Source organism: Thermobia domestica, chromosome 1 (genome assembly GCF_964235325.1).
Source record: "Thermobia domestica chromosome 1, izTheDome1.hap1.1, whole genome shotgun sequence".
Lineage (NCBI taxonomy): Eukaryota > Metazoa > Arthropoda > Insecta > Zygentoma > Lepismatidae > Thermobia > Thermobia domestica.
Genome location: NC_137454.1, coordinates 164,531,466 through 164,555,109, shown reverse-complemented (window position 1 = coordinate 164,555,109; position 23,644 = coordinate 164,531,466). Strand labels below are relative to the sequence as shown.

Here is a 23,644-nt window from a genome sequence, read left to right as displayed (position 1 = left end):
AAGCAGTTTTGAAGATGTTTGGCCAGTGCCCTATAACTTTTAACAATATTTGGCTCGAGCCCGAATATTCAACCTAGACTCTCAACCCAAATTCAGAAGCTCGTGAACAATGTCCTTGACTCCTAGACTTCACGACTACCGAGGTTGGCAATCAACTAGTTTTTTAGTATTCAAATACAAACCGCCTATCTTTCTTTTTATATACAGTGTTGTTATAAATAATAATAATAATAATAATAATAATAATAATAATAATAATAATAATAATAATAATAATAATAATAATAATAATAATATAAGTTGTAGTAGTAGTAGTGTCATTGATAATAATTATACTGTCTATGTAATATACTTGAAGAATGTACTCGAAACTACACACCGGATTTGGCTCAAATCGACTCGGAACTCGACCCCAATTCGAGTCGAGTTGGAGGAAATTTTTCGAGTCGAGTTTTCGGGTCGAGCTCAAAGATGTCTGTTTCTAGTCAAATCGATTGTCAAAGAAAACTCGCTCGAACTCGTTCGTGTCCATCCCTACGAGTAACGCAGTATGGCATTTTATCAATGTTACGTTATATGAAAATGTTCATATATCAAGTAAAAATTTGTCCTTGCATTTACATAAAGCGATTCAGAACGTGCAATAATAATAATAATAATAATAATAATAATAATAATAATAATAATAATAATAATAATAATAATAATAATAATAATAATAATAATAATAATAGCGGTAGTAATAGTAGTACGGAAAATTTAAGTCATATTTTTTTTCCACATTTTTAAAGTTTCGGACCCAAAAGTAACGCGTTGGTAACGCGTTACTTTCGAAGTAAAGTAAAAGTTACTTTTTGGGGGCAAGTAACGCGTTACATTTTAAGAGAAAGTAAAGTAACTTGTAACGCGTTACATTTTTACAAGTAACTTACCCAACACTGCTTTAAACATACGTGAAATAATATGTTTCATCGTGTTAGAAACGAATCCACACTAAACAATACTAATTGTAATGGGAAGTTTTAATTGAAATAATCATGACCAGTATTCAATAGCAATATTGAAATGCTTTTCATGCTGAAAGTCTTTAATGCTCTTCAATTGAAACTAGGAATCAAATTAGGGATTTTGATACCGAATAGGCGTCTATCGTGTCCTTTATCTTCTTACCACCATCATTATTAGTCATTTTCAGTATCGATGCTAAAATTCTTGCTGATTTTCTCTTCAAGGTATCGTAATTTTACGGTTTCCTGGAACACAAACCTCGATATCTATTGGTCCGTGGTTTATACTGACGTTGCAGGCGCATGACGTCGACCATAGTAGAGGAACATTCACCCCCACACATGGTACGATTGGATGGTGATGTGAAGGGTTTTGGGGATTTTAAAATTTTGTGGGGAAATAAGGTGTATTTTGTCGCAGATGTAAGCTGTCGTGCAAACTACACACTTTAGAACAGCTTGGAATTGATATTCTCGTGAGATTAGTGCGACATCTGAAATACTTGTAACACATTTGGTGACTCAGACTGCAGCACGGAGACGGGTTGAGCCGCGCCATTTTGCTGGTGGATTGTTTAGAATTATTACATAGAGTTATTAGGTGTTCTTTGATTTGAAGGACTTATTATAGAAGTAAAACAATGTCGTCAACGACATATAACTCGGAAGAAAATTCAGCGGACCGAAACGTAGAAATATGGAAAATTAAGAAACTAATCAAGAGCCTTGAAATGGCACGAGGGTAAGCTTTTTTTCTTTTCTAAAATTTCAGTTTGATGGTGGAAAAATAATTAAAAGGAATAAACAGTGCTTGCGAGTCAAATAAGACATATATATCAGTCTTCTATCTTTGTGCCGTAATGGTTTTTCAAAGCCAATAGAGGCGATAGGGTGTTGATGTTATACAGCAAGGGTTCCAGATGTGACTTTAAAAAATAATGTTTTGAGATATTTTAAGGTCTTTCAAATGATGTGTTTCTACTACTAATCAAAAAACCAAAGGTGAAATATATACTTGGTCAGTGTTATTTGTTTTTTCGTTACACGAAACAGCGCAGTACTGATTATTTTTATAGATAGTAATTATCCAGTATACAATTACTTTATACACATGTGCAGTTTTGTAAACGGTTTTAATAAGTTTATAATTGTAAATTACATATTTGAACAAACTTTATAGGGTTAATATATACATTCCGCTTGATATTGCCCTTGTACATACATGTTTACATATTGAAGCTAACGGCAGGTAGTTTTTACTGGTAACATATGCAACCTAACATAACACTCGGGTTAGAACGAAATAATATTGGATGATTGTTTTATTTTAGGCATTCTCTCGAATGATTATGCCACCTTCTCCTAAGTATAAAATAGCATTTACATGGTAATTAAAAAAAAAAAAAAAAAAAAAGTTGGGTAGTCAAGCAGTCTATTTGCGAATGTGGACGTTCGGTTCAGGAGAAGGTTATAGTTAAGGAGCCGTACTTCCCATTTGGGGAAGGACGAGAAACGCCATACTTTCAGGCATTATTCATTGACTATCTAGGATGTTAAAAAGTAGGTAATAGACTGAGTTCTTGCCCTTGTACTTGGGGTGTTTAGGTAGTGCAACAGTAAGATGTATCCTCGTGCACGGGAGATGAGAAGTAGCTGTTCTTAACTATTACCGCCTTTTGAATGAAACTGACTTTTAGTATTTTTGACACTTTATATGCAACGTTCTGTTCCTCAGTGCAGATTTACCGGTAATTTAGCAGGGTGTCTACTGGTCATGAAAGTCATGAAAAAGTCATATTTTGCTTAGTGGTCATGAAATCCATGAAAATGTCCTTTATTTACCCGACTGGTCATGAAAATCTGAAATCTCAGAGTATATTTTTATACTTCATACTTTTATACCTCATACTGCATGTGCTGAAACAGTTGTATCAGGTCAGTAATTGTGAGAATTTCCCCCACCAGTTAGTGCTGGCTAACTGGTACTTTACTGCCTTCCTATAGCACGGCCAACAAGAGATGGTCTCTGACGTTTCTTACCACATGCGGTGGGACATTGCAGCCCCTACTTTGATACCAGTGTTACCAGCCACGATCACTCTGTCTTATACCATTAATTAAATTGCCACTAAGTTGCACCGAAAAAAAACTTGATACGTGAGTACTGGCAATATCACTGCGAGCTGTCAGAGACGTTCTCTTACTGGACGCACTATAGCTGCTCCCCATTTCATCTTCTAGTCTCTGTAATATAGTAACAACTTTTTACTGTCCAACTTTCTGATCTGCTATTTCTTTACTTCTAAGAAATGTAAATTGTGTATTTTTGGGCCTTTAGACGTATGCAAATAATATTATTCGTTTGAGTTTGCAGATTTTAAATTTGATGATCTATTTTTTTTAAAACTAATTTCTTTTATAATTTGTTTTGTCTTTTTAAACCGCATTAAAAATTTGTTTACTGCCTTTTAAATTGCTCTTGCATTTTAAAATTAGTTGTCAGCTAATCGACATTATGTACATTAGACAAATAAGAACATAACGTGATCTTCATCTTAACCGATGCACCACTGATGGTAGGGGTTTATTATTACTAATGATAAATTTTTATCGCCATGGTCATGAAAATTTGAACAAAAAGGTCATGAAAAGTCATGAAAAAGTCATGAATTTACTTTCTGGTATTCCAGTAGACACCCTGTTTAGGATGACAAGCAGCTATTTAAACAGCATTTTCTGCACAAGAACCACCCTAAACTAGTTACCAGTTAAGAATAGTCTTATTAAAATGATGCTTAAAGTGAGCGAGTGAGTGCATATGGAAGAGGATTATCTAGGACAGCGGTTTTCAATATTGGCATTCTCGTTTCCAAAGGGGACTGAAACAAAAAGGGCGACAGGCTATTTAGAGACGTTTGAGATTTCATGACCTGTTAACAGTGGTTTTATTATTAGATGAAAGTACGCATTTTACAACTATTATTATTACTAGCTGAAATACCGGTTCTTTGCACAGGGAGAATAAGTGTATGGGAAATATTAAATCCCCTTTCCCCGTAGGATACTCATCCTCAGTAAAAATGTAATGATAATAATAAGATACTTTGGCATAAAGTTTGAAGCATCCTACCCCATAGAATACATACTTAATCGGAGTGATATAAAACCCACCGTGGCGTAAATACTATACCATGTCCCAAAAGTTACTCCAAACGGGTCAGCCGTTTTCGTGACTCGATTTGACACTATTCGCAGTCATTTTGAATATTTTCAGCTCTTATATCATGCCGATGAGGAGTAAACGTTACCTTAAAATGTATCAGGAGTGTCAAATCAGTATCCATTTTAACTATTCCGAAAACTATGTATTCGACATTTAATATGTGTCGTTTTTAATTACCTGTACATAACAGCCAACTCCGACCTCACCTTGGGATGCTAGGATATCTTACCTACACACGGGGCTGAGTTTGGGCAAGGTTTGAGAATACAGGTCCCCCTTCCTATTTAGCTGTAATAATGACCGAAAACAACGTGCCCTGCGAAGCTCTAACCCGCCTTCACTCGCTAACGCTCATTCGGCAATACCATGTGAATTAAAGATTGAACTTGGTAAATGTTTAGCAGACGGGGTCCAGAAGTACGTAAAATATACAAAATTTACGGGAGAAATGGAAGATACAAATACTTAGACCTAATATACCCTAACCAAATCTAACCTAATATTGACAGAAATATGCGAAATTCTATAATTTTTTTCTGAAATTATGCTCTACTCCTACGCTAATATTATCTCACATAAATTAACCTAACCTAATGTGCACAGAAACTACCGAAATTGTAACTTTTTAGAAAAAATAGTTGCACCCCGTCTGCTAAACATTGTCCTTAAACTGGTAGAGAAAAGAACCAGCCTAGCTACTGTACTAATCTAATGGGGGGGGGGGGAACCTGTGTTCTAGAACCTTCCCCTGAGCTTGTCTTAACAGCATCGCGAGTGTCAATATTCATAACATTGGCTCCGAAAACAATGCATTCGACCTTAATATCTGTCGTTTTCGATTATTTTTAAGTCTTCTCTATCTATGGCCACTCCTAGTAGAGATGGGAATGTCTTACTCCATAGCAGTTTTTCTCAGATTGTAAATCATAGGTGTACCAAATTTGATTGAAATAACTGGATGCGTTTCAGAGTTACGGTGGAATACACCCTCCATTCCAAAAGAAACCGAACGTTTTAAAAAAACAAAAAAGCAATGTACATTTTGGAACAAATCATTTTTATTAATCAATGTATTCCTCTTCTGCATCGATACACATATTTGCACGCTCCAACAAGTTGTCAAACGACTTCTCCATGTCCTTTATTGGAATGGTCTTTAGGACGGCGGTCGTCGCCTTCTCAATGGCATCAATCGATGCGTGCCACTTTCCTTTCATCGCCAAATGCAGTTTCGGGAACAGATAGAAATCGCACGGAGCGAGATCTGGTGAATAGGGCGGATGATGGAACCGAATAATGTGATTTTTGACCAAAAATTCATTTACAAGTCGCGAACGATGTGATGGTGCATTATCGTCCAAAAGAGTCCAACTGCCGATTTCGCGATATTCGGACCGAATACGACGAATTCTTGCCAGTAAACGCTTCATGACGCCCAAGTAAAACTCTCCAGTGACTGTCTGGCCGGGCTGAACAAATTCTTTGTGGATAATTCCTTTCGAATCGTAAAATCAAATCAGCATCACCTTAACTTTTGACTTCACCAAGCGAACTTTTTGGGGTGTTCCTTCATCCGGCGCTCTCCATTCAGCACTTTGCCGCTTTGTTTCGGACTCATATTCAAAACACTACGTCTCGTCACCAGTTACAATCGATTTCAAGAAGTTTCGATCCTGCCGAGCACTTTTAACGATGTCTTTGCAATGCGCAATTCGATCTACTTTTTGGTCTTCGGTGAGTTTGTGTGGTACAAACCGCGAATTAACCTTCTTAAGGCCCAAAACTTCGGTCAAAATGCGGTATGCGGTTGTTTGAGGAATGCCTAATTCCATTTTAATAACTTTCACCGACGATTTTTTGTTATGTTTGATGAATTCACGCACTTTTTCGATGTTTTCTTCCGATAATCCGGTTCTGGGACGGCCTGATCTTTCGTCATCATCCAGCGCCTCTCTACCCGATTTGAATCGCCTGAACCACTCGTAAACTTACGTACGGGATAGACACTCATCACCATATGCATTTTGTAGCATTTGGTGCGTTTCAGTAAAAGTTTTACCCAGTTTAACACAAAACTCAATTGCAGCTCGTTGTTTGAAACTCATTTTCCGACTGATGTACACAACACACTGACAGTTGAAACGCAATAACTTTGTTGCCGTGCATCCAAATGTCATGACATTTATACCAGTTGTCAATGAGGGACTACGCCATCTACCGGTAAAATATTACAACAGATGGCACTAGTGGTACTATTTGTTTTCAAAAGTTCGGTTTCTTTTGGAATGGAGGGTGTATACACATATGCATAGATCTTTATATATGCAGATGTATGAGTAACGCCTAATCAATAACGAGATGCAACCTGGCGTTACCTCTGTAAGTTACCGAGCGGTAAGAGTGCACTTTGTGCAGAAGGAACTGATACAATAAATAGCAATACGAGAAATTACACTATTAATTTTAACAGAATGGGCCCAAACTTCCCTGACCCTAAGCTAACCCGACCCTACCCTACTTATTCCTACCTTGCGTCATGTCAACAACATGATAAAATCACTTGTGCTGCATAAAGTGCACTCCTGCCTACCGAGCCAGCTGACATACCCATTCGTGCCTAAGCTTGGGCTTAAATGCAACCGGAATTAGCACCCAGCAGCAAGCGACCCGTAAACACTCTAATCGACGATGGACCCCGATGATTTCTATAATAATATCGGTCAACGTAGACATTTTGTGTTTCACCCCTTCTCAGCCCCCGCCATGCTAACGGGAACTGAACTTGGGCTTCAGTGATATCTGAAGTGTGGCTGTTCATTTCAGCGACCTGGAAAACTGTGTATTTGACACTAATAGCAATCATTTTTGCATATCACTCAGTTCTCTCCCCTAGCAGGGCTAATGGGGGCTAAATGTGAATTTGAACGGCATTAGAAATGTTACTGTTTATCTGAGCGACCCCGAAAACTAAGAATTAAACACGAATGTTGGTTATTTTTACACAGCCCCCCTTCCCACCAGGGTGGAAAAAAATCATGATTTTTTTAATAAAAATCATTTTTGTTGATTTTTTTGATTTAAATCGATTTTTTTGATTTAAATCAAATCTTTCTCCTCGTATAATACAAGTCGCGAACTGGAGAAAAAACATTAGAAATTAATATTAAATGACAATTATGCCATTTAAGTGTGAAAGTATTTTGGTTTAATTTCGAATTAATCCTCAATCGTTAACCTATTTCAATCCGAAACAATATTTCTTAAGCATTAAGAAAAAAACGTACAGCAACGTTTATCAACATGACACTTTTCTTTTCACGAAAGTTCCTGATATTTGGCAGGAGTATATTTTTTAAAAATTCGAAACTACCCAGCGCAACGGCACGAAATACATCTAAAGTACATAAATTTCGCCCAAAATTAACTGTTTAACTCTATGGCCTATGGAACCCGGAGGTTCATTGCCGCGTTCACGGAAACTCTCCACTGACTTCTATCCTTAGCCAACTGGATCCAGTTTCTATTTTGTATTCCTATTTCTGCGAGATTCATCTTAATATTGTCATCCCACCTACGCCTAGATCTTCCTAATGGTCGTTTTCCGATTGGTCTTCCAGTTAAGAATTTGAAAGTGTTCTTATTTTCTTCCATCCTGGCTACATGACCTGCCCACCTGAATCTCCTAGACTTGATGACCCTAGCAATGTTTGGTAAACCGTATAAATTATGTAGTTCCTCGTTATGAAATTTCCCCCATTCCCCTCCTCTTGGGTCTGAATATTCGGCTCAGGATCTTGTTCTCAAATACTTTCAGTCTACGTTCTTCCCTGATAGTAAGCGACCATGTTTCGCAACCATATAGAAGCAGGGTGTCTACCAGTCAGGGAAAGTCAGGAAATTTGCAGGGTCAGGGAAAATGTCAGGGAATTTCATTGTGTGTCAGGGAAAAATCTTTCCCAGGCTGTGAGGGATGAAGGAATGCCACTAAAATAGTCATAAATTACAGGTAAATGAATTGGTTCGTTTGTACGTTTGTAGAATATTGTATAAGCATATAAACAATGGTGAAAACTTACAGTTCACTTTAAATATAAGTTAGGGGCGCGGTGGCTCACTGGTAGAGCGTTCACCTCCAGTGCTTGGGTTCCCTGGTTCGATCCCAGCTTGCACCGTGTGAACTTTGTGGTGGACAAACACCGTGGTCGTGGGTTTTCTCGGGGTTCTCCCACTTTCTTCATTTCATTCATTACTCATCATCACCGTCTCCTTTAGCCTAACCGACATAATCGTGGGACGTAAAACTGAAAGATTTCATTTTCATGATTTAAATATAAGTTACTTTTCATGAGTTACTAAGAAAAATAGAATGACAGAGTCAGGGAAAATTATAATTTTGTCAGGGAAAGTCAGGGAATTTGATTATGCTTGCTTGCTAGACACCCTGAGAACAACAAGCATATATATTTTAATCTTCAAATTTCTGGACAGAATTCGTGACAACAAGAGATTTTGAACTGAATAATAACACGAATTCCCTGCTTTTAGTCGACATTTAATTTCTTCGTAGATATCGTTTTCATCTGTTAATATTGATCCTAGATATTTGAAAGGATCCACTTTATCAAAAGTATTATTCGATATTTTAACGCATCCAAAATTTGCCGTATTACGATCCCGAGGAACTTCGTTCTATGTATTTAGTACATAAATTTCGCCTAAAGTTTTATTTATTTATTTTTTGTTTCGGAAAGGGGATCGGGCCCCTCTAAATACGCCCCTATTATCTGGAAACAAACAAATAGACGTGGACATAAAAGAATTTTTGTCTTAAATGTCGATGGTGATTTCTCCGTTGGAATAGTTAACGATTTAAAAACCCTATGTTACGAAGACAAGAAAGCAGGATTCTCCCGTTACCCGTTCAAAACGGGAATTTTCCTAATCATCCTCTGCATGATACTCGTTTTCATACTGTGTTGTACATACATTTGAGTCTCATTGTATTATGATTATTATCTTCCATAATCGAAATAACAGAACAGAAACGGGATTTTACTTATTTTCACTTTAAATTAATTTATTTCGAAATTTGATTTAAATCAACGATTTTTATTTAAAAAATCAAGTGATTTAAATCTTGATTAAAATCGTGATTTAAATCAGACTGATTTAAATCAATCCACCCTGCTTCCCACACCCCCTTAGAGGCGCTGCAGGGTCTTAACTACACTGTGAGCTAAGCTTGAAATTAAACGGTAACGGGACTGTCAATAATTAACTTATTGATCTGAAAGCTATTGATTCGACATTAATATCCTTTTTCGATTATTTTACGTCTCCCTCTCGCCCCCCCCCCCCTTCTAAAGTGCTGTTGGATGCTGAACTTGGACGCAGCATTGAGAGTATCACGATACACCTCAGCTACCCCGAAAACCATGGATTTCACATTAATACCGATTATTTTAATTAGTGTTATAAGATACCCTCTCACTCCTCGCTAGAAGTGTTAGAGGGTCTTACATTCACAGGGCACTAAAACTCACCAATTAACTTAGGGACCTCGAAATTTATAAAGATCATAATTTCAACTGCCATAAAAATTCGATTATTGTAACTTTGGTCAGTCAGAAAAATGTCAGTTAGACCGTTCCTGTTGGAAAGTGAGCAGGGCAAGCGCTTGTTTAAAATAAAAAAAATGCTTTTTCGAGGTCAAATTACAAAAAACAAAATTTTCTTCCAGAGCTTGCTTTTGGCTGGTTCTTAGACTACTTTGTCCAAATCACATTCAACATAACACATGAATTGATTAGTTAACCCTGGAATACACAGAGGGGTGCTGGAGCACCCCAGACGTTATACTCATCTTCATTGTGGCTCTGTTCTCAGGCACATTGGTTGGTGCTTCCGTGTATTCTCATTTTGGAGCATGACATTGACGGTGGTGGGTGTGAAGCAAATTGTCTCGTTTTAAAAGAGAATATATTCAAGGAGTGGGGTTCTCCAGCATCCCATCTGTGTATTTACCAGGGTTGGTAAAAACCATGGTTTTTATTGAAAAAACAAAAAAACAGTTTTTTTTTGGTTTAAATAATTTGCTCTATGTATTTATATCACATATGGACAGAAGTAAGCTTGTTTCGCCTTAGTGTTAGTTTGCAACAACCGGGTTACGCTGGAAGGGGTCACATAAGCTTAAAGCGGAATCCAAAACGCTTCTCGGCTTACATCCAAGAGAAATTGTTCTCCATTTGAACTCGAAACCGGGGCTAATTGGCTACAAATGCAATACGTCTGCCGACTCACTCACGAAGGACTCCTGATAAAAATACGTTGACTGATCTTTACATATTTGTTAATATAATCGTCAAGAGTCATTAGTACAGAAGGACAAAAAGATAAACAATTGCACAAGTGGATCCATTATACAGAATTACATATGGACAATTTCGAAGTACGACAGAGTACAGAAGAATTAATTTAGTCCAAGTCAGTTCACTACGACTTTTATTATTCCAAGTTAAAGAAATAAAACGACTTACTTTGCCTATCAGTAAGAAAAATGAATAAAGATACGCATTATTTGAGTCCACTTTGACTCTGACCCATTTATACATAAATAGTTACCAAAGATTCTTGTTATTTCAATAATTGCCTCTCGTGGGGTTTGTATGACCCCCTCCCCAAAAAAGTACGGCATTTCGATGTATTTTATCAATAGTAAACATTATTAAAACGAAACAATGTTTATAATTTTCCTTTGGTTGCATAACAATAATAATAAACTGTAAACAAATCACAAAAGAAACATCCATAAAGTTACATAAAAAAAAAGTTGCTTTAGTAATATAATCTCTTTGAGTAAAGAATGGGGAATTTAGGGAATTTGAATAAAGAATGGGAGTGAAGCGTGATAACCCACAAACGTGTGTTCATCAAGATTTTACGAATAGTTACACTTTTACGGACATTTTTCGTTTTTTGGTTTAAACCAGTTGGTTTTTTTGAAAAAACCAGCTGGTTTAAACCACCTTGGTTTAAACCAGCCAACCCTGGTATTTACGTATGTAAAATTTAAATTTTGACGAAATTCGTTTTAGATACTTTGCATGTATATTTGTTTAATTGCATGATGGCGAAAGTGTGTGTAGGTTCAAGCAAGTTTACAGATTGTACTGAACACATTAGAAGAAGATTATGGTTCTGAAGGTAATTTCAGAGAGTCCGATGACAATATTGAAGTAAAATCGGAAGTCGATGATGAAATTAGTGGGCAAGGTTCTAGATTACTGGTGCCCCCCTTCCCTGGATCCGGGTCAGTGATATAGATGATCCACAACAGCCGAAAAACTGTATTATCAGATGACCATAAGAAAATAATGCACTTTTTCGGAGCTTCCGGGTCACCTACACCACTGACCCGCATCTCCCTCCCCCTGACAACAATATTTTCTATAAAAGTATAGCAGGACAACCGACTATTAAAAAAAAAAAAAAAAACTGGAGTATTATTATTTTACAAAAAGTTAAATACTTCTTCAAAGCATAGAGGGGGGGGGGGACAGGCCCCCGACAACAATAAAAAATTCTATACACGTATGACGCAAAACCCTCTAACCCAAAAAAAATTTGCATATTGTTATTTTAAAAGCGTATTATATCTAAAATCATTATCGCAAGCATAAAGAAGAAGGAACATGTATCAGGTAAGCAAATACTTCTATTTATGAAAATATAGGGGGACCAGTAATCTAGAACCTTCCCAAATTAGTGGAAGTGACACGAGTGACACTGAGGGTAACATCGAATATGATCCAGCTATAAGAGGAGCCTCTATATTAGGAACAAACGGTCATAAATGGAATTCTCAACCATCCGTTCGGAGTTTCTAAAGAAACTTGGGTTGCAGTTAGCTAGACCCTGCATGCTGGAGCGCCTCAAGAAGAATCATCCGACTAATTTGTCTATTGGTATCAGAAATATCCTTGAAATTCAAAAAGAACTGTCGCCTGTAATTCGTTCAACATCTAGTCTTCTAGAGCAAGCACGATATCGAATGTGCCCTAGGAATAAGGACAGAAAAATTAAATCTTTTTGTTTCAGATGCAAAAAGGCTGTTTGTACTGAGCACAGAAAGGAAATCTGCATTTCGTGCAATAAGGAATAGCTGTGTCTGTTCAAAAATACATACAAACTCCTGTTGTGTATTCTTGTAACTGATAAAGTAAAATAAATATATTTAAGTTCGTTTATTATAATTTTAGTAGCGTTTAATTATATGGGGTGCGCTGGCACCCCACCTGTGTATTCACGTAAGCTTTTTTCATCTGTGTATTCCAGGGTTAACATAATGGGGGGGGGGGGAGCGGCACAGGACGATCGCACTCACCAAAAGGTTGAGAACTGTTGGTTTAGCATATTAATTTCCACTCTTGGGGGCACTTCTGCGCAATGTAGGACACCAGTATTTTATGTTTACAAATATATTATTAGTATCAGACAATTACAAGGGTTATAGTAGTGTTAAATAAGTGAGTGCGGTATCAAGTGCTAATGCACTATCCCAGTTCATGCTCATAACCAACATCACTGACACGCCTGCTGCATACGGACGTACCCCTTTGCTTCCGCACGGGCCTCTCTCCTCCGGTCATGCCCGAACTCTAGTAGATAGCATTCTCACGTTAGTGGCCGCCTAGCACAAGTTGATTCGTGTTTTTGCCGTCATTTTTATGGATACGTCCTGACTTTTATTTATACTCCTAAGAGAAAGTCCTCATAAAGTAAACCTGCACCCATTAATACAACCCGTATCAAGCTGTCTGCAGTTGTTTGGGAATACGCCGGAGTAATAACAGACCAGAGGGAATCATTTAAAGGAGAAAAAAAGTTCAGGCATTAAAAAAAAACCTGCACCCCAAAAGATTATCCACTTCTACTAGGATGATTGTACCGAACGAAGGATTGTGGAATGCAGGAGCCTGCGATATTAGAGACGGGCTAGTTTCACAGAAGGTTAGTGTGTTATTTACAGTCAATATTATTTTTAATTTATTAGGTTACATTAAGACGTTTCCATACTTCATTACTCATCTTCTTGCTTTTCATAATTATTCTTTTATTGCACCTTTTCTAGATTCATTCCTTACTCTTTATATTGTGAATTCTACAGTATCACTGTAGCATTAAGCAGTACACTTGAACATTAGGTATACAACTTTGCTTCCGCCGTTTTTGTTCCGACATTCGAGGCTTTATTGTAAAAAGCTGGTTGTACATTTACGATTCAATATATTGTGCTTCGCTGGCCACTACTTTCTTTTATATTTCGGGTAGCGTACGAATCCCGCGTCGAAAAAAAACTGCTGATACTTTTACTTCACAAGAACATGTGTTGGTCAGCCCGGCTTTGTGCCATTGATCGAAACAAGTGATATATCAGAGGGAGCAATGTCTGCAGAATACGGCAGGTAAAGCAGGAATTCACATTTCAACGTTTCCAAGTATGTTTTCACCGACTTTGCGATATGGGGTCAAGCATTGTCATGTTGCACAATCACGCTGTCTTGTCTCTCGTTGTATTGAGGCCTTGTCTCAAACGCATTAATTGCTGTCGGTACAGATCGCTTGTGTGTTTCAGTTGGTTTTAGGAGCTCATAATGCACTACACCTAGCTGGTCCCCCAAATACAGAGCATGACTTGAATCTGAATATTCGGTTTGGCCGTCGACGTGGAAGCATGGCCGAAAAGTCCCCTTGATCTTCTGCACTTGGGGTTATCGTAATGAAACCATTTTTCGTCTCCAATCACAATGCTATGCAGAAATCCCTTCCGCCTTTGCCTTTCAAGCAGTTGTTCACAAGCAAATTAACTCCGTTCAACATCTCTCGGCTTCCGCTCGTACGGCACCCAATTTCCATTTCTGTATCATTCCCTTGGCTTTGAGGCGTTTTGAAATGGCTTTTTTAGTCACTCCTAATGATCCTGCCAATTCTTGCGTTTGACACGAGTCTTCAAGAAGTGATGGCTCCAGTTCTTCTCTTTGAAAACCACCTTCTCTCTTCCATTGCCATGCCGGTCTTCCGATTTCAAATCCACTATTCTTGAAACCACACAGGACAGGCCCCCCAGGCTCGTTCACTATTAGCAGTCTCCGGCCCAGATTTCTTCATACTGAAGCAGAAAATTAAAACTTCCCGCAAATGACGAGGAATTGGCTCGTAAACTGACATTTTCAATCGATAATAATTTTACGATGCGGACACAAATCGATTAATGTTGAGAAATGCCCAGCCTTTTTGCATGACGTCTACAGCTGTTTATTTCCATCACCACTTACCGCTAAATCTATCTGTTGGAAAACGACGGAAGCAAAGTTGTACACCTCATGAATAAACAGTTCTATTACAACATGGGACATGGACTTGCCATCATGAAACACGCTTTCATATTGTTGGCGAATCATTACTCAAGGATCCAATACCACGAATTTTATTTGAGTGAGCAGTGGTTAAATACAGTGCTCAATCCTATGAATATCATCTGATTTTCCTCCAGGTGTTCATGCTACGTGTTTGGTTTGATAGCATTGTCATTAATGTTTTTCGTATTTTTCTTTTTTCTCCTGCTTTTCAATAATTCACTCGCACTTTTTTTTCTGTATCATTTATCTATAGTTTTAGTTACGTATTAACTTGAGTTACTTTAAACTATTTTCTGCTTACGAAACATAGGTGCTTATAAAGTTCTCGTTTATTGTGAAAAACTCTTAGTTTCTTTGAATTTATTTTTAGTTCACTGAGAAAGAACATTAAACGTAACTGATGAAAACAAAGAAACCACAAATTTCTAGTAGCAGAGGATGTTCGACTCTTTCAGTACCCATATTTATTAGTGGAACAATTGAATTAGATTGGCATTGTTTATAACTCTCAAGGTGATAACCATATAGTACATTGCACTATTCAGGACAATTTTACGTAATATTAAGATAATTGCTGAATGGCTCTGTGAAAATTCAATTTTTAAAACTAACTTATGTTACTCTTAATATCAGGTATTTGTTTATATACGACAGCAATGGATTCCAGATGATGTGATTGGTTTACTGCAAGTGCGGACGAAATTTTTTTTTTTTTTTTTTTTTTTTTTTTTTTTTTTACCAGCAGACGGGTTTTTGTGTTTTTCTAACTTGCTTAAGTTATTTTTATCTGAAAGACATGTCTGAAAACTACAAAACTTAATGTAAAAATGTAAAGATGAAAGGTGACTATGAACGTTAGTTCTGCGTGGGACAGAGATCGCCACTCGTCAAGTCACTGATTCTGTGGCCCATGTGTCTACCTATTAGTGTTGTAAAATCTCCGGAAATTTTGAACCGGCTGGTAAAAAAGTTTTTTTTTTCCAGTTTCTTTCCGAAAAAATTGGGAAAATAACAAAAATCTTATTAGGTTAGTTTTACTAGTAATGGAAACGTTTTTTTTTTCTTCGAACGCGTGGAAGATGTAAATTGAGAAATTTCAATATTGTGAATATTTAAAAAAGAAGCATTCGAAAATAAAACTGTTGTAATTATTCTTGAAAATTAATAGTCTCTTCTCATTTCCTTTCTGTGCCTTTTAGTCGTTTACTCCTGGTTGTGCATTAATTACAGAACTTTTATAATTGCATACGCATCTACCATCATGAAGCGTTTCTGTTGCAACAAATAGAGCTCTTGAATGAAACTGCGTTCTTAATGTGCTCTTTGATCTGGTAAAATTTTGTTAATTTTATCCAAATTACTTCTTAAAGGAAAGAGCAATAGGCAAATTTCACTAATACTAATGCAGTAAGACATAGGCCTATAATTACTATTATTTAATATTGAAATACAGACTTTAATATAAACTTTATGTACAAGATTTTGTATGTAAATAAATATCTGTTTTCTAGTGCGACAAATTATATACATACATAAAAATGAAAGTGACTATATTTGTAACTTAACAACTCTTGAATTACCAAACTGCTCTCGATAAAAATTTTCAACATAGGTGAGGTCCGGGCCTGGAATGAATTTTACCATTTAACTCTGAAAGTGCAACTTGGAGGAAGGAAGTGCGGATTTTATATTGAAAATTACCGATCTTAGTGTCGAACACATAGTTTTGGGAGCTACTGAGATGAACAGTGACATACCCGATGAAGCTTAAATTCAGCACTGCAACTTGGGAGAAGAGGAGGGGAGATACATAAAATGATCAAAAATGACCAATGTTAGTGTCAAATCCATAGTTTTTCTGGTTGCTGAGATGAACAGTGACACTTCCGATACTGTTTAAACAAAAATTCAGGCCCGCAACTTAGGGGAGGGGGAAGGGGATATATATATATATATATATATATATATATATATATATATATATATATATATATATATATATATATATATATATATATATATATATATACATGGATCGAAAATGACTGATAGTAGTGTCCAATCCAAAGTTTTCGGGGTCGCTGAGATGAAGAGTGACACTTCTAATGTCCTTTAAATCAAATTCAATGCCGTGACCTGGGAGCGGGGAGAGAGGAGATATACAGTAAAACCTGTGAACTTGGCCACCTGCTTATCTTGGCCTGGTTCGTCTTGAACCTGCATTTTCCCATAAGACATTCGTTACCTATTATTCTGTAAGTTGACCACTTGTCTATCTTCGAAATTGGCCGCATTGAAGCAATGTTTACCCTATTATGATAATAATAAATTTACCTGCGTATCTTGGCCACGCAAAAATACCGTTTTGTTACTTTTCTTATTTTGTATTCCCATATGAGAGGCAGATGTTCTGTATTTGTGACTGGAGACAAGAAGCATGGATTCTCACGATTTGTTCTTGGAGGTCAATGGCCAGGACACTACCCTGATAAAGGGGTGGTGAAGGAAGATGTGAATAAGAAAAAGCACATATAGGAATTCAGGAAATGGTTGTACGTATTTGTTTACCCATCGGCTTCTTTCATCAATGGAGAGCTTTAGTAATTCCGGAAAATTCTCAAGGGTAAAGCTAACTATGTCAATTGTCAACTATTGGCACTTGACGGCTTGTCGATCGGTAGCGGAGGTTTTGAGATATAAATTTCCTTAATATGCTTCCCAAAACATCTTTTGCTCCGAAGAAAACACTTATAGCTCATTAACAAGAGGTAGTTAACTACATAATTAGAATGTGTATATGTGCTAAAAAGCATAAAAGAAATACGTTTAAAATGGACCACTATGAATAAATTTGTATAATAAATGATTTGCTATTTTTTTTCGAAAGGTATCTACAGAAAATATTTGTCACTGTCGAAAAAAAAGGTCATATAAACTGCATATAAATTGTTCAATTTATAATTTTGCATTTCTTATTTTCACTCTGAATAACTGTGTGCTACAATATCAATTTCAATAAACTGCCTACTGTTTCTATTTTATGTTTGTTTGTGTTAATGTGTTTTCAATACGAATAATTCAGTGTACCAGACTAGTACATATATTAAACATACTGTAGTAAATTTTGTAGTACTGTATATTATCATATATATATATATATATATATAATATTATTTAAAAGTAGCTGTTGTGCCATTGTTTATTAAAGTTTTACAATCAAATATTACTAGAAATCCTGTTCTAAAAATATAACAATCACTTATTTTCTGTAAGTTGGCCACTTGACAGCGGAATCGATGGTGGCCAACATAGACAGGTTTCACTGTACAAATAATCGAAAATGACCGATATTAGTGTCGAATCCATAGTTATGGGGGTTGGTGTGGTGAACAGTAACACTCTAGATGCCGTTTAAATCCAATTTCAGGCCCGCAACTTGGGTAGGAAGAGATATATATATAAAAATGACTGAAAATGGCCGATATTAGTGTCAAATCCATAGTTTCCGGGGCCGCTGAGATGAACAGTGACATTTCTTCCGATAGTTTAAATCCAAATTCATCCACGCTACTTGGGGGGTGGGGAGATATATAAATATGATCGAAAATGACCGATATTAGTTTCTAATCCATGTTTTTTGGGTCCTGAGATGAACATTAATACTTCCGATGCTGTTTAAATCCAAATTTAGCCCCCATTAGTTACTCCTAAAGGGGAAACATGACATGTAAAAGTAATTGAAAATGACTGGTAGGGTCTACTAGTGTCGAATTCATAGATTTTGGGTTCCCTGAGTTCATTGGTGACAGTTTTGGTGCCCTGTATACCCAGAATGAAACGTATTCTCCCCGTGCAAAAAACAGGTATTCTGTTAGTCTTTAATAATAACGAACGGAAATTTCACATATTAAATTCTTTAATACATTTGTGACTGCTCAAATTTACGCACTTGGGTGGTGTATGTTTGTGTATATGTAAATAAGATCATCTCTCTCTTTGAGTTGTTCGAAAAGTATAATTACAAATAATAAAGAGGGATTTTTATCAGAAAACTAAAAAGTAAAATTAAAAGCTGTTGCTTTAAGTATTTTTCCTCCTAGCGAAATACGTTGTATACATATATACTGCAGACACGTAACAGCAAATAAGATTAGTGTCAGGCAAAGAAATAATTTTTAAATTATATTTTCTGGGTTTTGCCAGTATTTCCGAACGAAAGATTTCTCTAATGGGTTCAAAATTTTCGGAAATTTTACACACTACAAGGACAATACGTATATATTTGATTTTAATATACTGGTATTTACTAAAATAATTCTGGCCCTGTTATTTAACTGCCATAAAATGTTAACTTTATAAGATTGCTTAAGATAATTTAAATGCGTCTATATTAATTAATCCCACTAGGATTATATTTTAGGATCTTTTGCAGCCATAACTCCATTTTATCACGGTGCTAACTTTAAAGGAGTGGTACAAATATATTTGTTGCCGCAAAATTTCCGTATTCTAATACAAGAAACTTAACTACTCAATGGTCTTAACTGTAAACTAGTAAATATAAAATAGCTTTTATTTTAAGAGCATAATGTAGTAAAATATTCGAAAATTTCAATTTTTCAGTTTTTTTTTCAGAGCTCGGGAAAAAAACGGTATTTTTTTTAAATTTTCTTTTTTTTTCAGGCCTTTACAACACTACTTCCTAGAGATGCAAGGGCTCGAAAAAAAAACCGGCTTTTTTGGAAAAAACTCGGTTTTTTCTGCTTCGCTTTTTTGCTTGGGAAATTTTGGGCTTTTTTGAAAATTTTGCTTTAAACTGATAAAGCAGACTTTGTTTCGCTTCTCTACAACAAAAAGAACTTGTTTAAATAGTGGCTGATGCAGATAATAATATGAAACCTCGAAGATAAACCATGAATTTCAAAAAGTTTTTTTTTTTTAATTCTTAACATATTTACATTATGAATTCTAAAGGAATAACCAATATATGTAATAATATTTTAACCTCTTATATACAATAAGTACTTTAAAAAATGATATACAAATAACTAGCAAAATTGTATGTAGTATTTTTACTTCAAAATATCACACACCCTCTTTTTGAAGTAAAGTAAAGAAAAACATGAGAGAAATCTGCACATCAAGAGCTTCGTTTCGGGCGGTTCTGTACATTCTTGAAATTTTTCAGTTAAGTTTTAATTTTCATATACATTGTATGAATATTTCGAACAAATTTTTCACTGATTGATCACATACGTAATAATCTGTTACCACCTATCAGTTGCTTCGGATCTGCAAAATCGGTAATGCTCCAAATTCTGTAATGCACTGACTGCTCCTTAAGCTTGTTTAGAATCGGGAAAGTATCGAATTTTCTGTTCATGGATCATATACGTAATAGACGGTTCATCTGAGCGTATGGTTTCCTAGGCTGTAGAATATATGACCACCATCACGGTTTACCCAATGCTGAAGGTTTCTAAATTTTTAACAAGAAAATTCAACATATAGTTAGGAAATTTTTTTTTCTACAAAAATGAAAAACTATGGAATACATTTAAAAAGAGTGGAAGAGTCAATCACTGTTCCAATTCACAAGGAAGACGACAAAATTGATTGTAATAATTATCGAGGCTTTTCTCTATTAATAAGATTGACCCCATACGCAGATGAAATTATTGGAGATTATCAGTGTTAATTTAGTCGAAATCGACCAGATATTTACCATTCGACAAATACTCGAAAAGAAATAAGCATATATTATCCAGTACATCAACTGTTTATTGATTTTAGAAAGGCTTACAACTCGGTAAGGAGGGAAACATTGTCCAACATTCTTACAGAATTTGAAATAACCGAAAAAGCTAGATTTATTAAGTGTTTAAATGAATTCCAGAGTAAAGTCCGAGTAGAAAAATTCGAGCTTCCACGTCGAAATTGGCCTGAAACAAGGATATGCGTTATCGCCGTTATTATTCAGCTTTGTTCCGGAGTATGCCATAAGAAATAGGAACCAGGGCCTTGAGTTGAATGGTATTCACCAGGTTATGGTGTATGCTGATGATGTAAATCTGATATGAGAACAATCGAAAGAAATACAGAGGCCTTATTAAACACTTGCAGGGACATAAGTAAATGTAGAGAAATCTAAATACAGAAAGTTCACAAGGATCGTAATACGGCAAATTATGAATGCGTTAAAATATCAATTAATACTTTCGACACAGTGGATACTTTCAAATATCGTGAATCAGTATTACCAGACCAAAATCATACACACAAAGAAATTAAATGTCGACTAAAATCAGGAAATTCTTGTTATTCAGTTCAAAATATTTTGTCGTCGCGAATTTTGTCAAGGAATTAAAAGCTTAAAATATATAAAACGATAATCATGCCTGTTATGCTTTATGGTTGTGAAACATGGGCGTTTACGCTGAGGGAAGAACGCAGACTGAAATTATTTGAGAATAAAATTCTAAGACGAATATTTGGATCCAAGAGGAAGGGGAAGGGGGAATGGCGGAAACTTCATAAGAAGGAACTACGTAATTTATACGGTTTACTAAACATCGTTAGAGTCATCAAGTCTAGGAGGCTCAGATGAGCAGGTCATGTAGCCAGAATGGAAGAAAGTAGGAACGCTTTGAAAGTTTTAACTGGAAATCCAATCGGGAAACGTCCATAGGAAAATCTAGGCCCAGATGGGAGGACAATATTAAGATGGATCTAGCAGAAATAGGAATACAGAGTAGAAACTGGATTGAATTGGATAAGGATAGAAGTCAATGGAGAGCTTTTGTGGCCATAGGGAAAGAGAGAGAGAGAGAATACATTTAAGTTAAGCACAACTGCACAACAAACATGAGTGAGTGGTTAGCTTTCGCGCTTCTATCGTGAAATCCGGGATTCAACCCCGCATTCGACCATTTTGACAAAAGTTTTTCTTAATTCCATCTGTGAATGTAGAGATAGTGCGTGTACTGTGAGTCCTGGCCGACTTACTTTCTAATCGTTTTTAAATCTTTGTTATTATTAATTACCAGCAGTGATGGATTTGCGAAGAGGGTTAGAGTGGGGATGTTTTCCGGATTGAAGCCTCTACCCCGAAATTAAGGAATTTCTAAAACAAACTAAATATTTGTTTTCCCTTTACTCATAAACCTCAAACTGTCCTCATATAAAGGAATTTTTAGAAAAACTAAGCATTAATAAGAAAAGCCCCCCCCGAAAATTCTTTTCTAAATCCGCCACTGATTATCGGTATAAAATGGTCTTCAAGGTTGCATCTGGAAGATTATAGCTGAATATACAAACGAAGCGAAAGATTTGTTATGCCTGTACTCATAAACTTAAGCTCCTCTTAAATAAAAGTTAGAAATTTTTAGAAAAACCAAACATTATTCAGAAAAAAAACCCTCCCAAATATTTTTCTAAATCCGATACTGATTATTTCTATCAAATGGTATTCAAGGTTGTGTCTGGAAGATAATTGTTAAATCGTTGCACAGCTACAGTATAACGGAAATGTGGAAGTACTCTGTGACAGATATATTGAAAAACGTACGCTCTGATGGATATATTGAAAAACATAAATTTAATTATGTGCTAGAAGCTAGAGTACTAAGCTCTAAGAAGTGAAACACGGATGACTAAAAAGCAATGATCTAGAGAAGAAAAAATGTCGATAATTCAGAAGTTAAAATCAAGTTAAATAGCTCCTAAAATTGCCCTCAAATACTACGTACTTTATGTTTACTTTAATTCATAAACCATGTGCTCCCTGCATCATGATGGTGAATTCCAAAGCGAAATATGACATTCAGGTCATGGAATCTTATTTAACTTTAGAGTATACTATAAGAAAGCTATTTAAACAGAAAAATCATGAAAATGAAAAAAGCCAAAATTTCCAAAATTCTCGTTTTTTTCCCAAAAAAGCCGGCTTTTTATGTGCAAAAAACCATCAATTCAAAAAAGCCGGCTTTTTTGCATCTCTACTACTTCCTATTATGAAAATTAAAATACTAACGTGTGTGTTCACTAAGGACCATGTTGTTATACATACCCATATTTGAGAGTTCCCTTTTGGCTAGATAGTTAGTATATGCATTTTCAGCGCGAAGGATCCAAATTTGATTCGTAGTGGCAGCATGCGTGGTTTGTATCCATCGTTAAGCCATCGATTCCCGTCTCGACATAGCCTTACTGCTGGGAAGGAACGGTAAATTCCAAAGCAATGAACTTTCACCTTTTAAGTAGATTTACAGTTGAACAGTTTACAGGTCAAAGTCTCGGAACTTCATTATTTTTAATATTGTTCTTAATAGTTTGACTCTTCTAACTCCACAGTCATTATTAAAAATGATAAGTGGAAACATTCATTTCGGTAATTCCGTCCGTAAGATTTTTACTGGACGATTTCGGCCACTTAATTTTATCACGAAAGCTACTTACATTTGTTAAACTAAAATATCTTTGAGACAGGGACCATTTTTTTACTACTGAAATACCAACACCAATAATTAAGGTACTAACATCAACACTTCAAAATAATTGTAATTACTTTTACTTTTATATTTTATGTTCTTTTTAATTTTTACCTCTATCACGTAATCACCCTATATGGAGGGTTTTCTGACCCCACGTCAATGACTAATTAACTTTCCTTTTCATAAACTTCACATACATAACAAAATCAACAACAAAAGTAACTATCAATTGTTTTTAAAAATTAAATTCGTTTCTTTTTTCTTCTTCCTTGCAACATATTTTCCTGAGGTTCTTTTTTCCTGCTTCACTACAACAACATTAAGTTCGAATCACTTCATCAACACAATCGGTACTTCTAGTGCAAGGATTACTATGTTCTATGCGACTGTGTTCCGAATGGAGTCGTTCTTTTCCCATTACTATCAACCTGTACACACGGTCATTTCGCTATTCCAGCCTTGGAGTTGTCCCGAGAGGGAGCGTTTGCGTCAATCGATTCT

General features: G+C 35.9%; 1 protein-coding gene across 2 annotated transcripts in view; it reads left to right on the top strand.

The window, feature by feature from the left end:
• The first annotated feature begins 1,304 nt into the window (after nt 1-1,304).
• eRF1 (eukaryotic release factor 1) overlaps nt 1,305-23,644 on the top strand; it is an 81,480-nt gene continuing 59,140 nt past the window's right edge. The window contains exon 1 of one of the 2 annotated variants that reach the window (XM_081765728.1): nt 1,305-1,749. In XM_081765728.1, coding sequence (XP_081621854.1) covers nt 1,649-1,749 — 101 coding nt within the window. In that variant the 5' untranslated portion in view covers nt 1,305-1,648. The remainder of the gene's footprint in view (nt 1,750-23,644) is intronic. The other variant, XM_081765719.1, reaches the window with a different exon arrangement.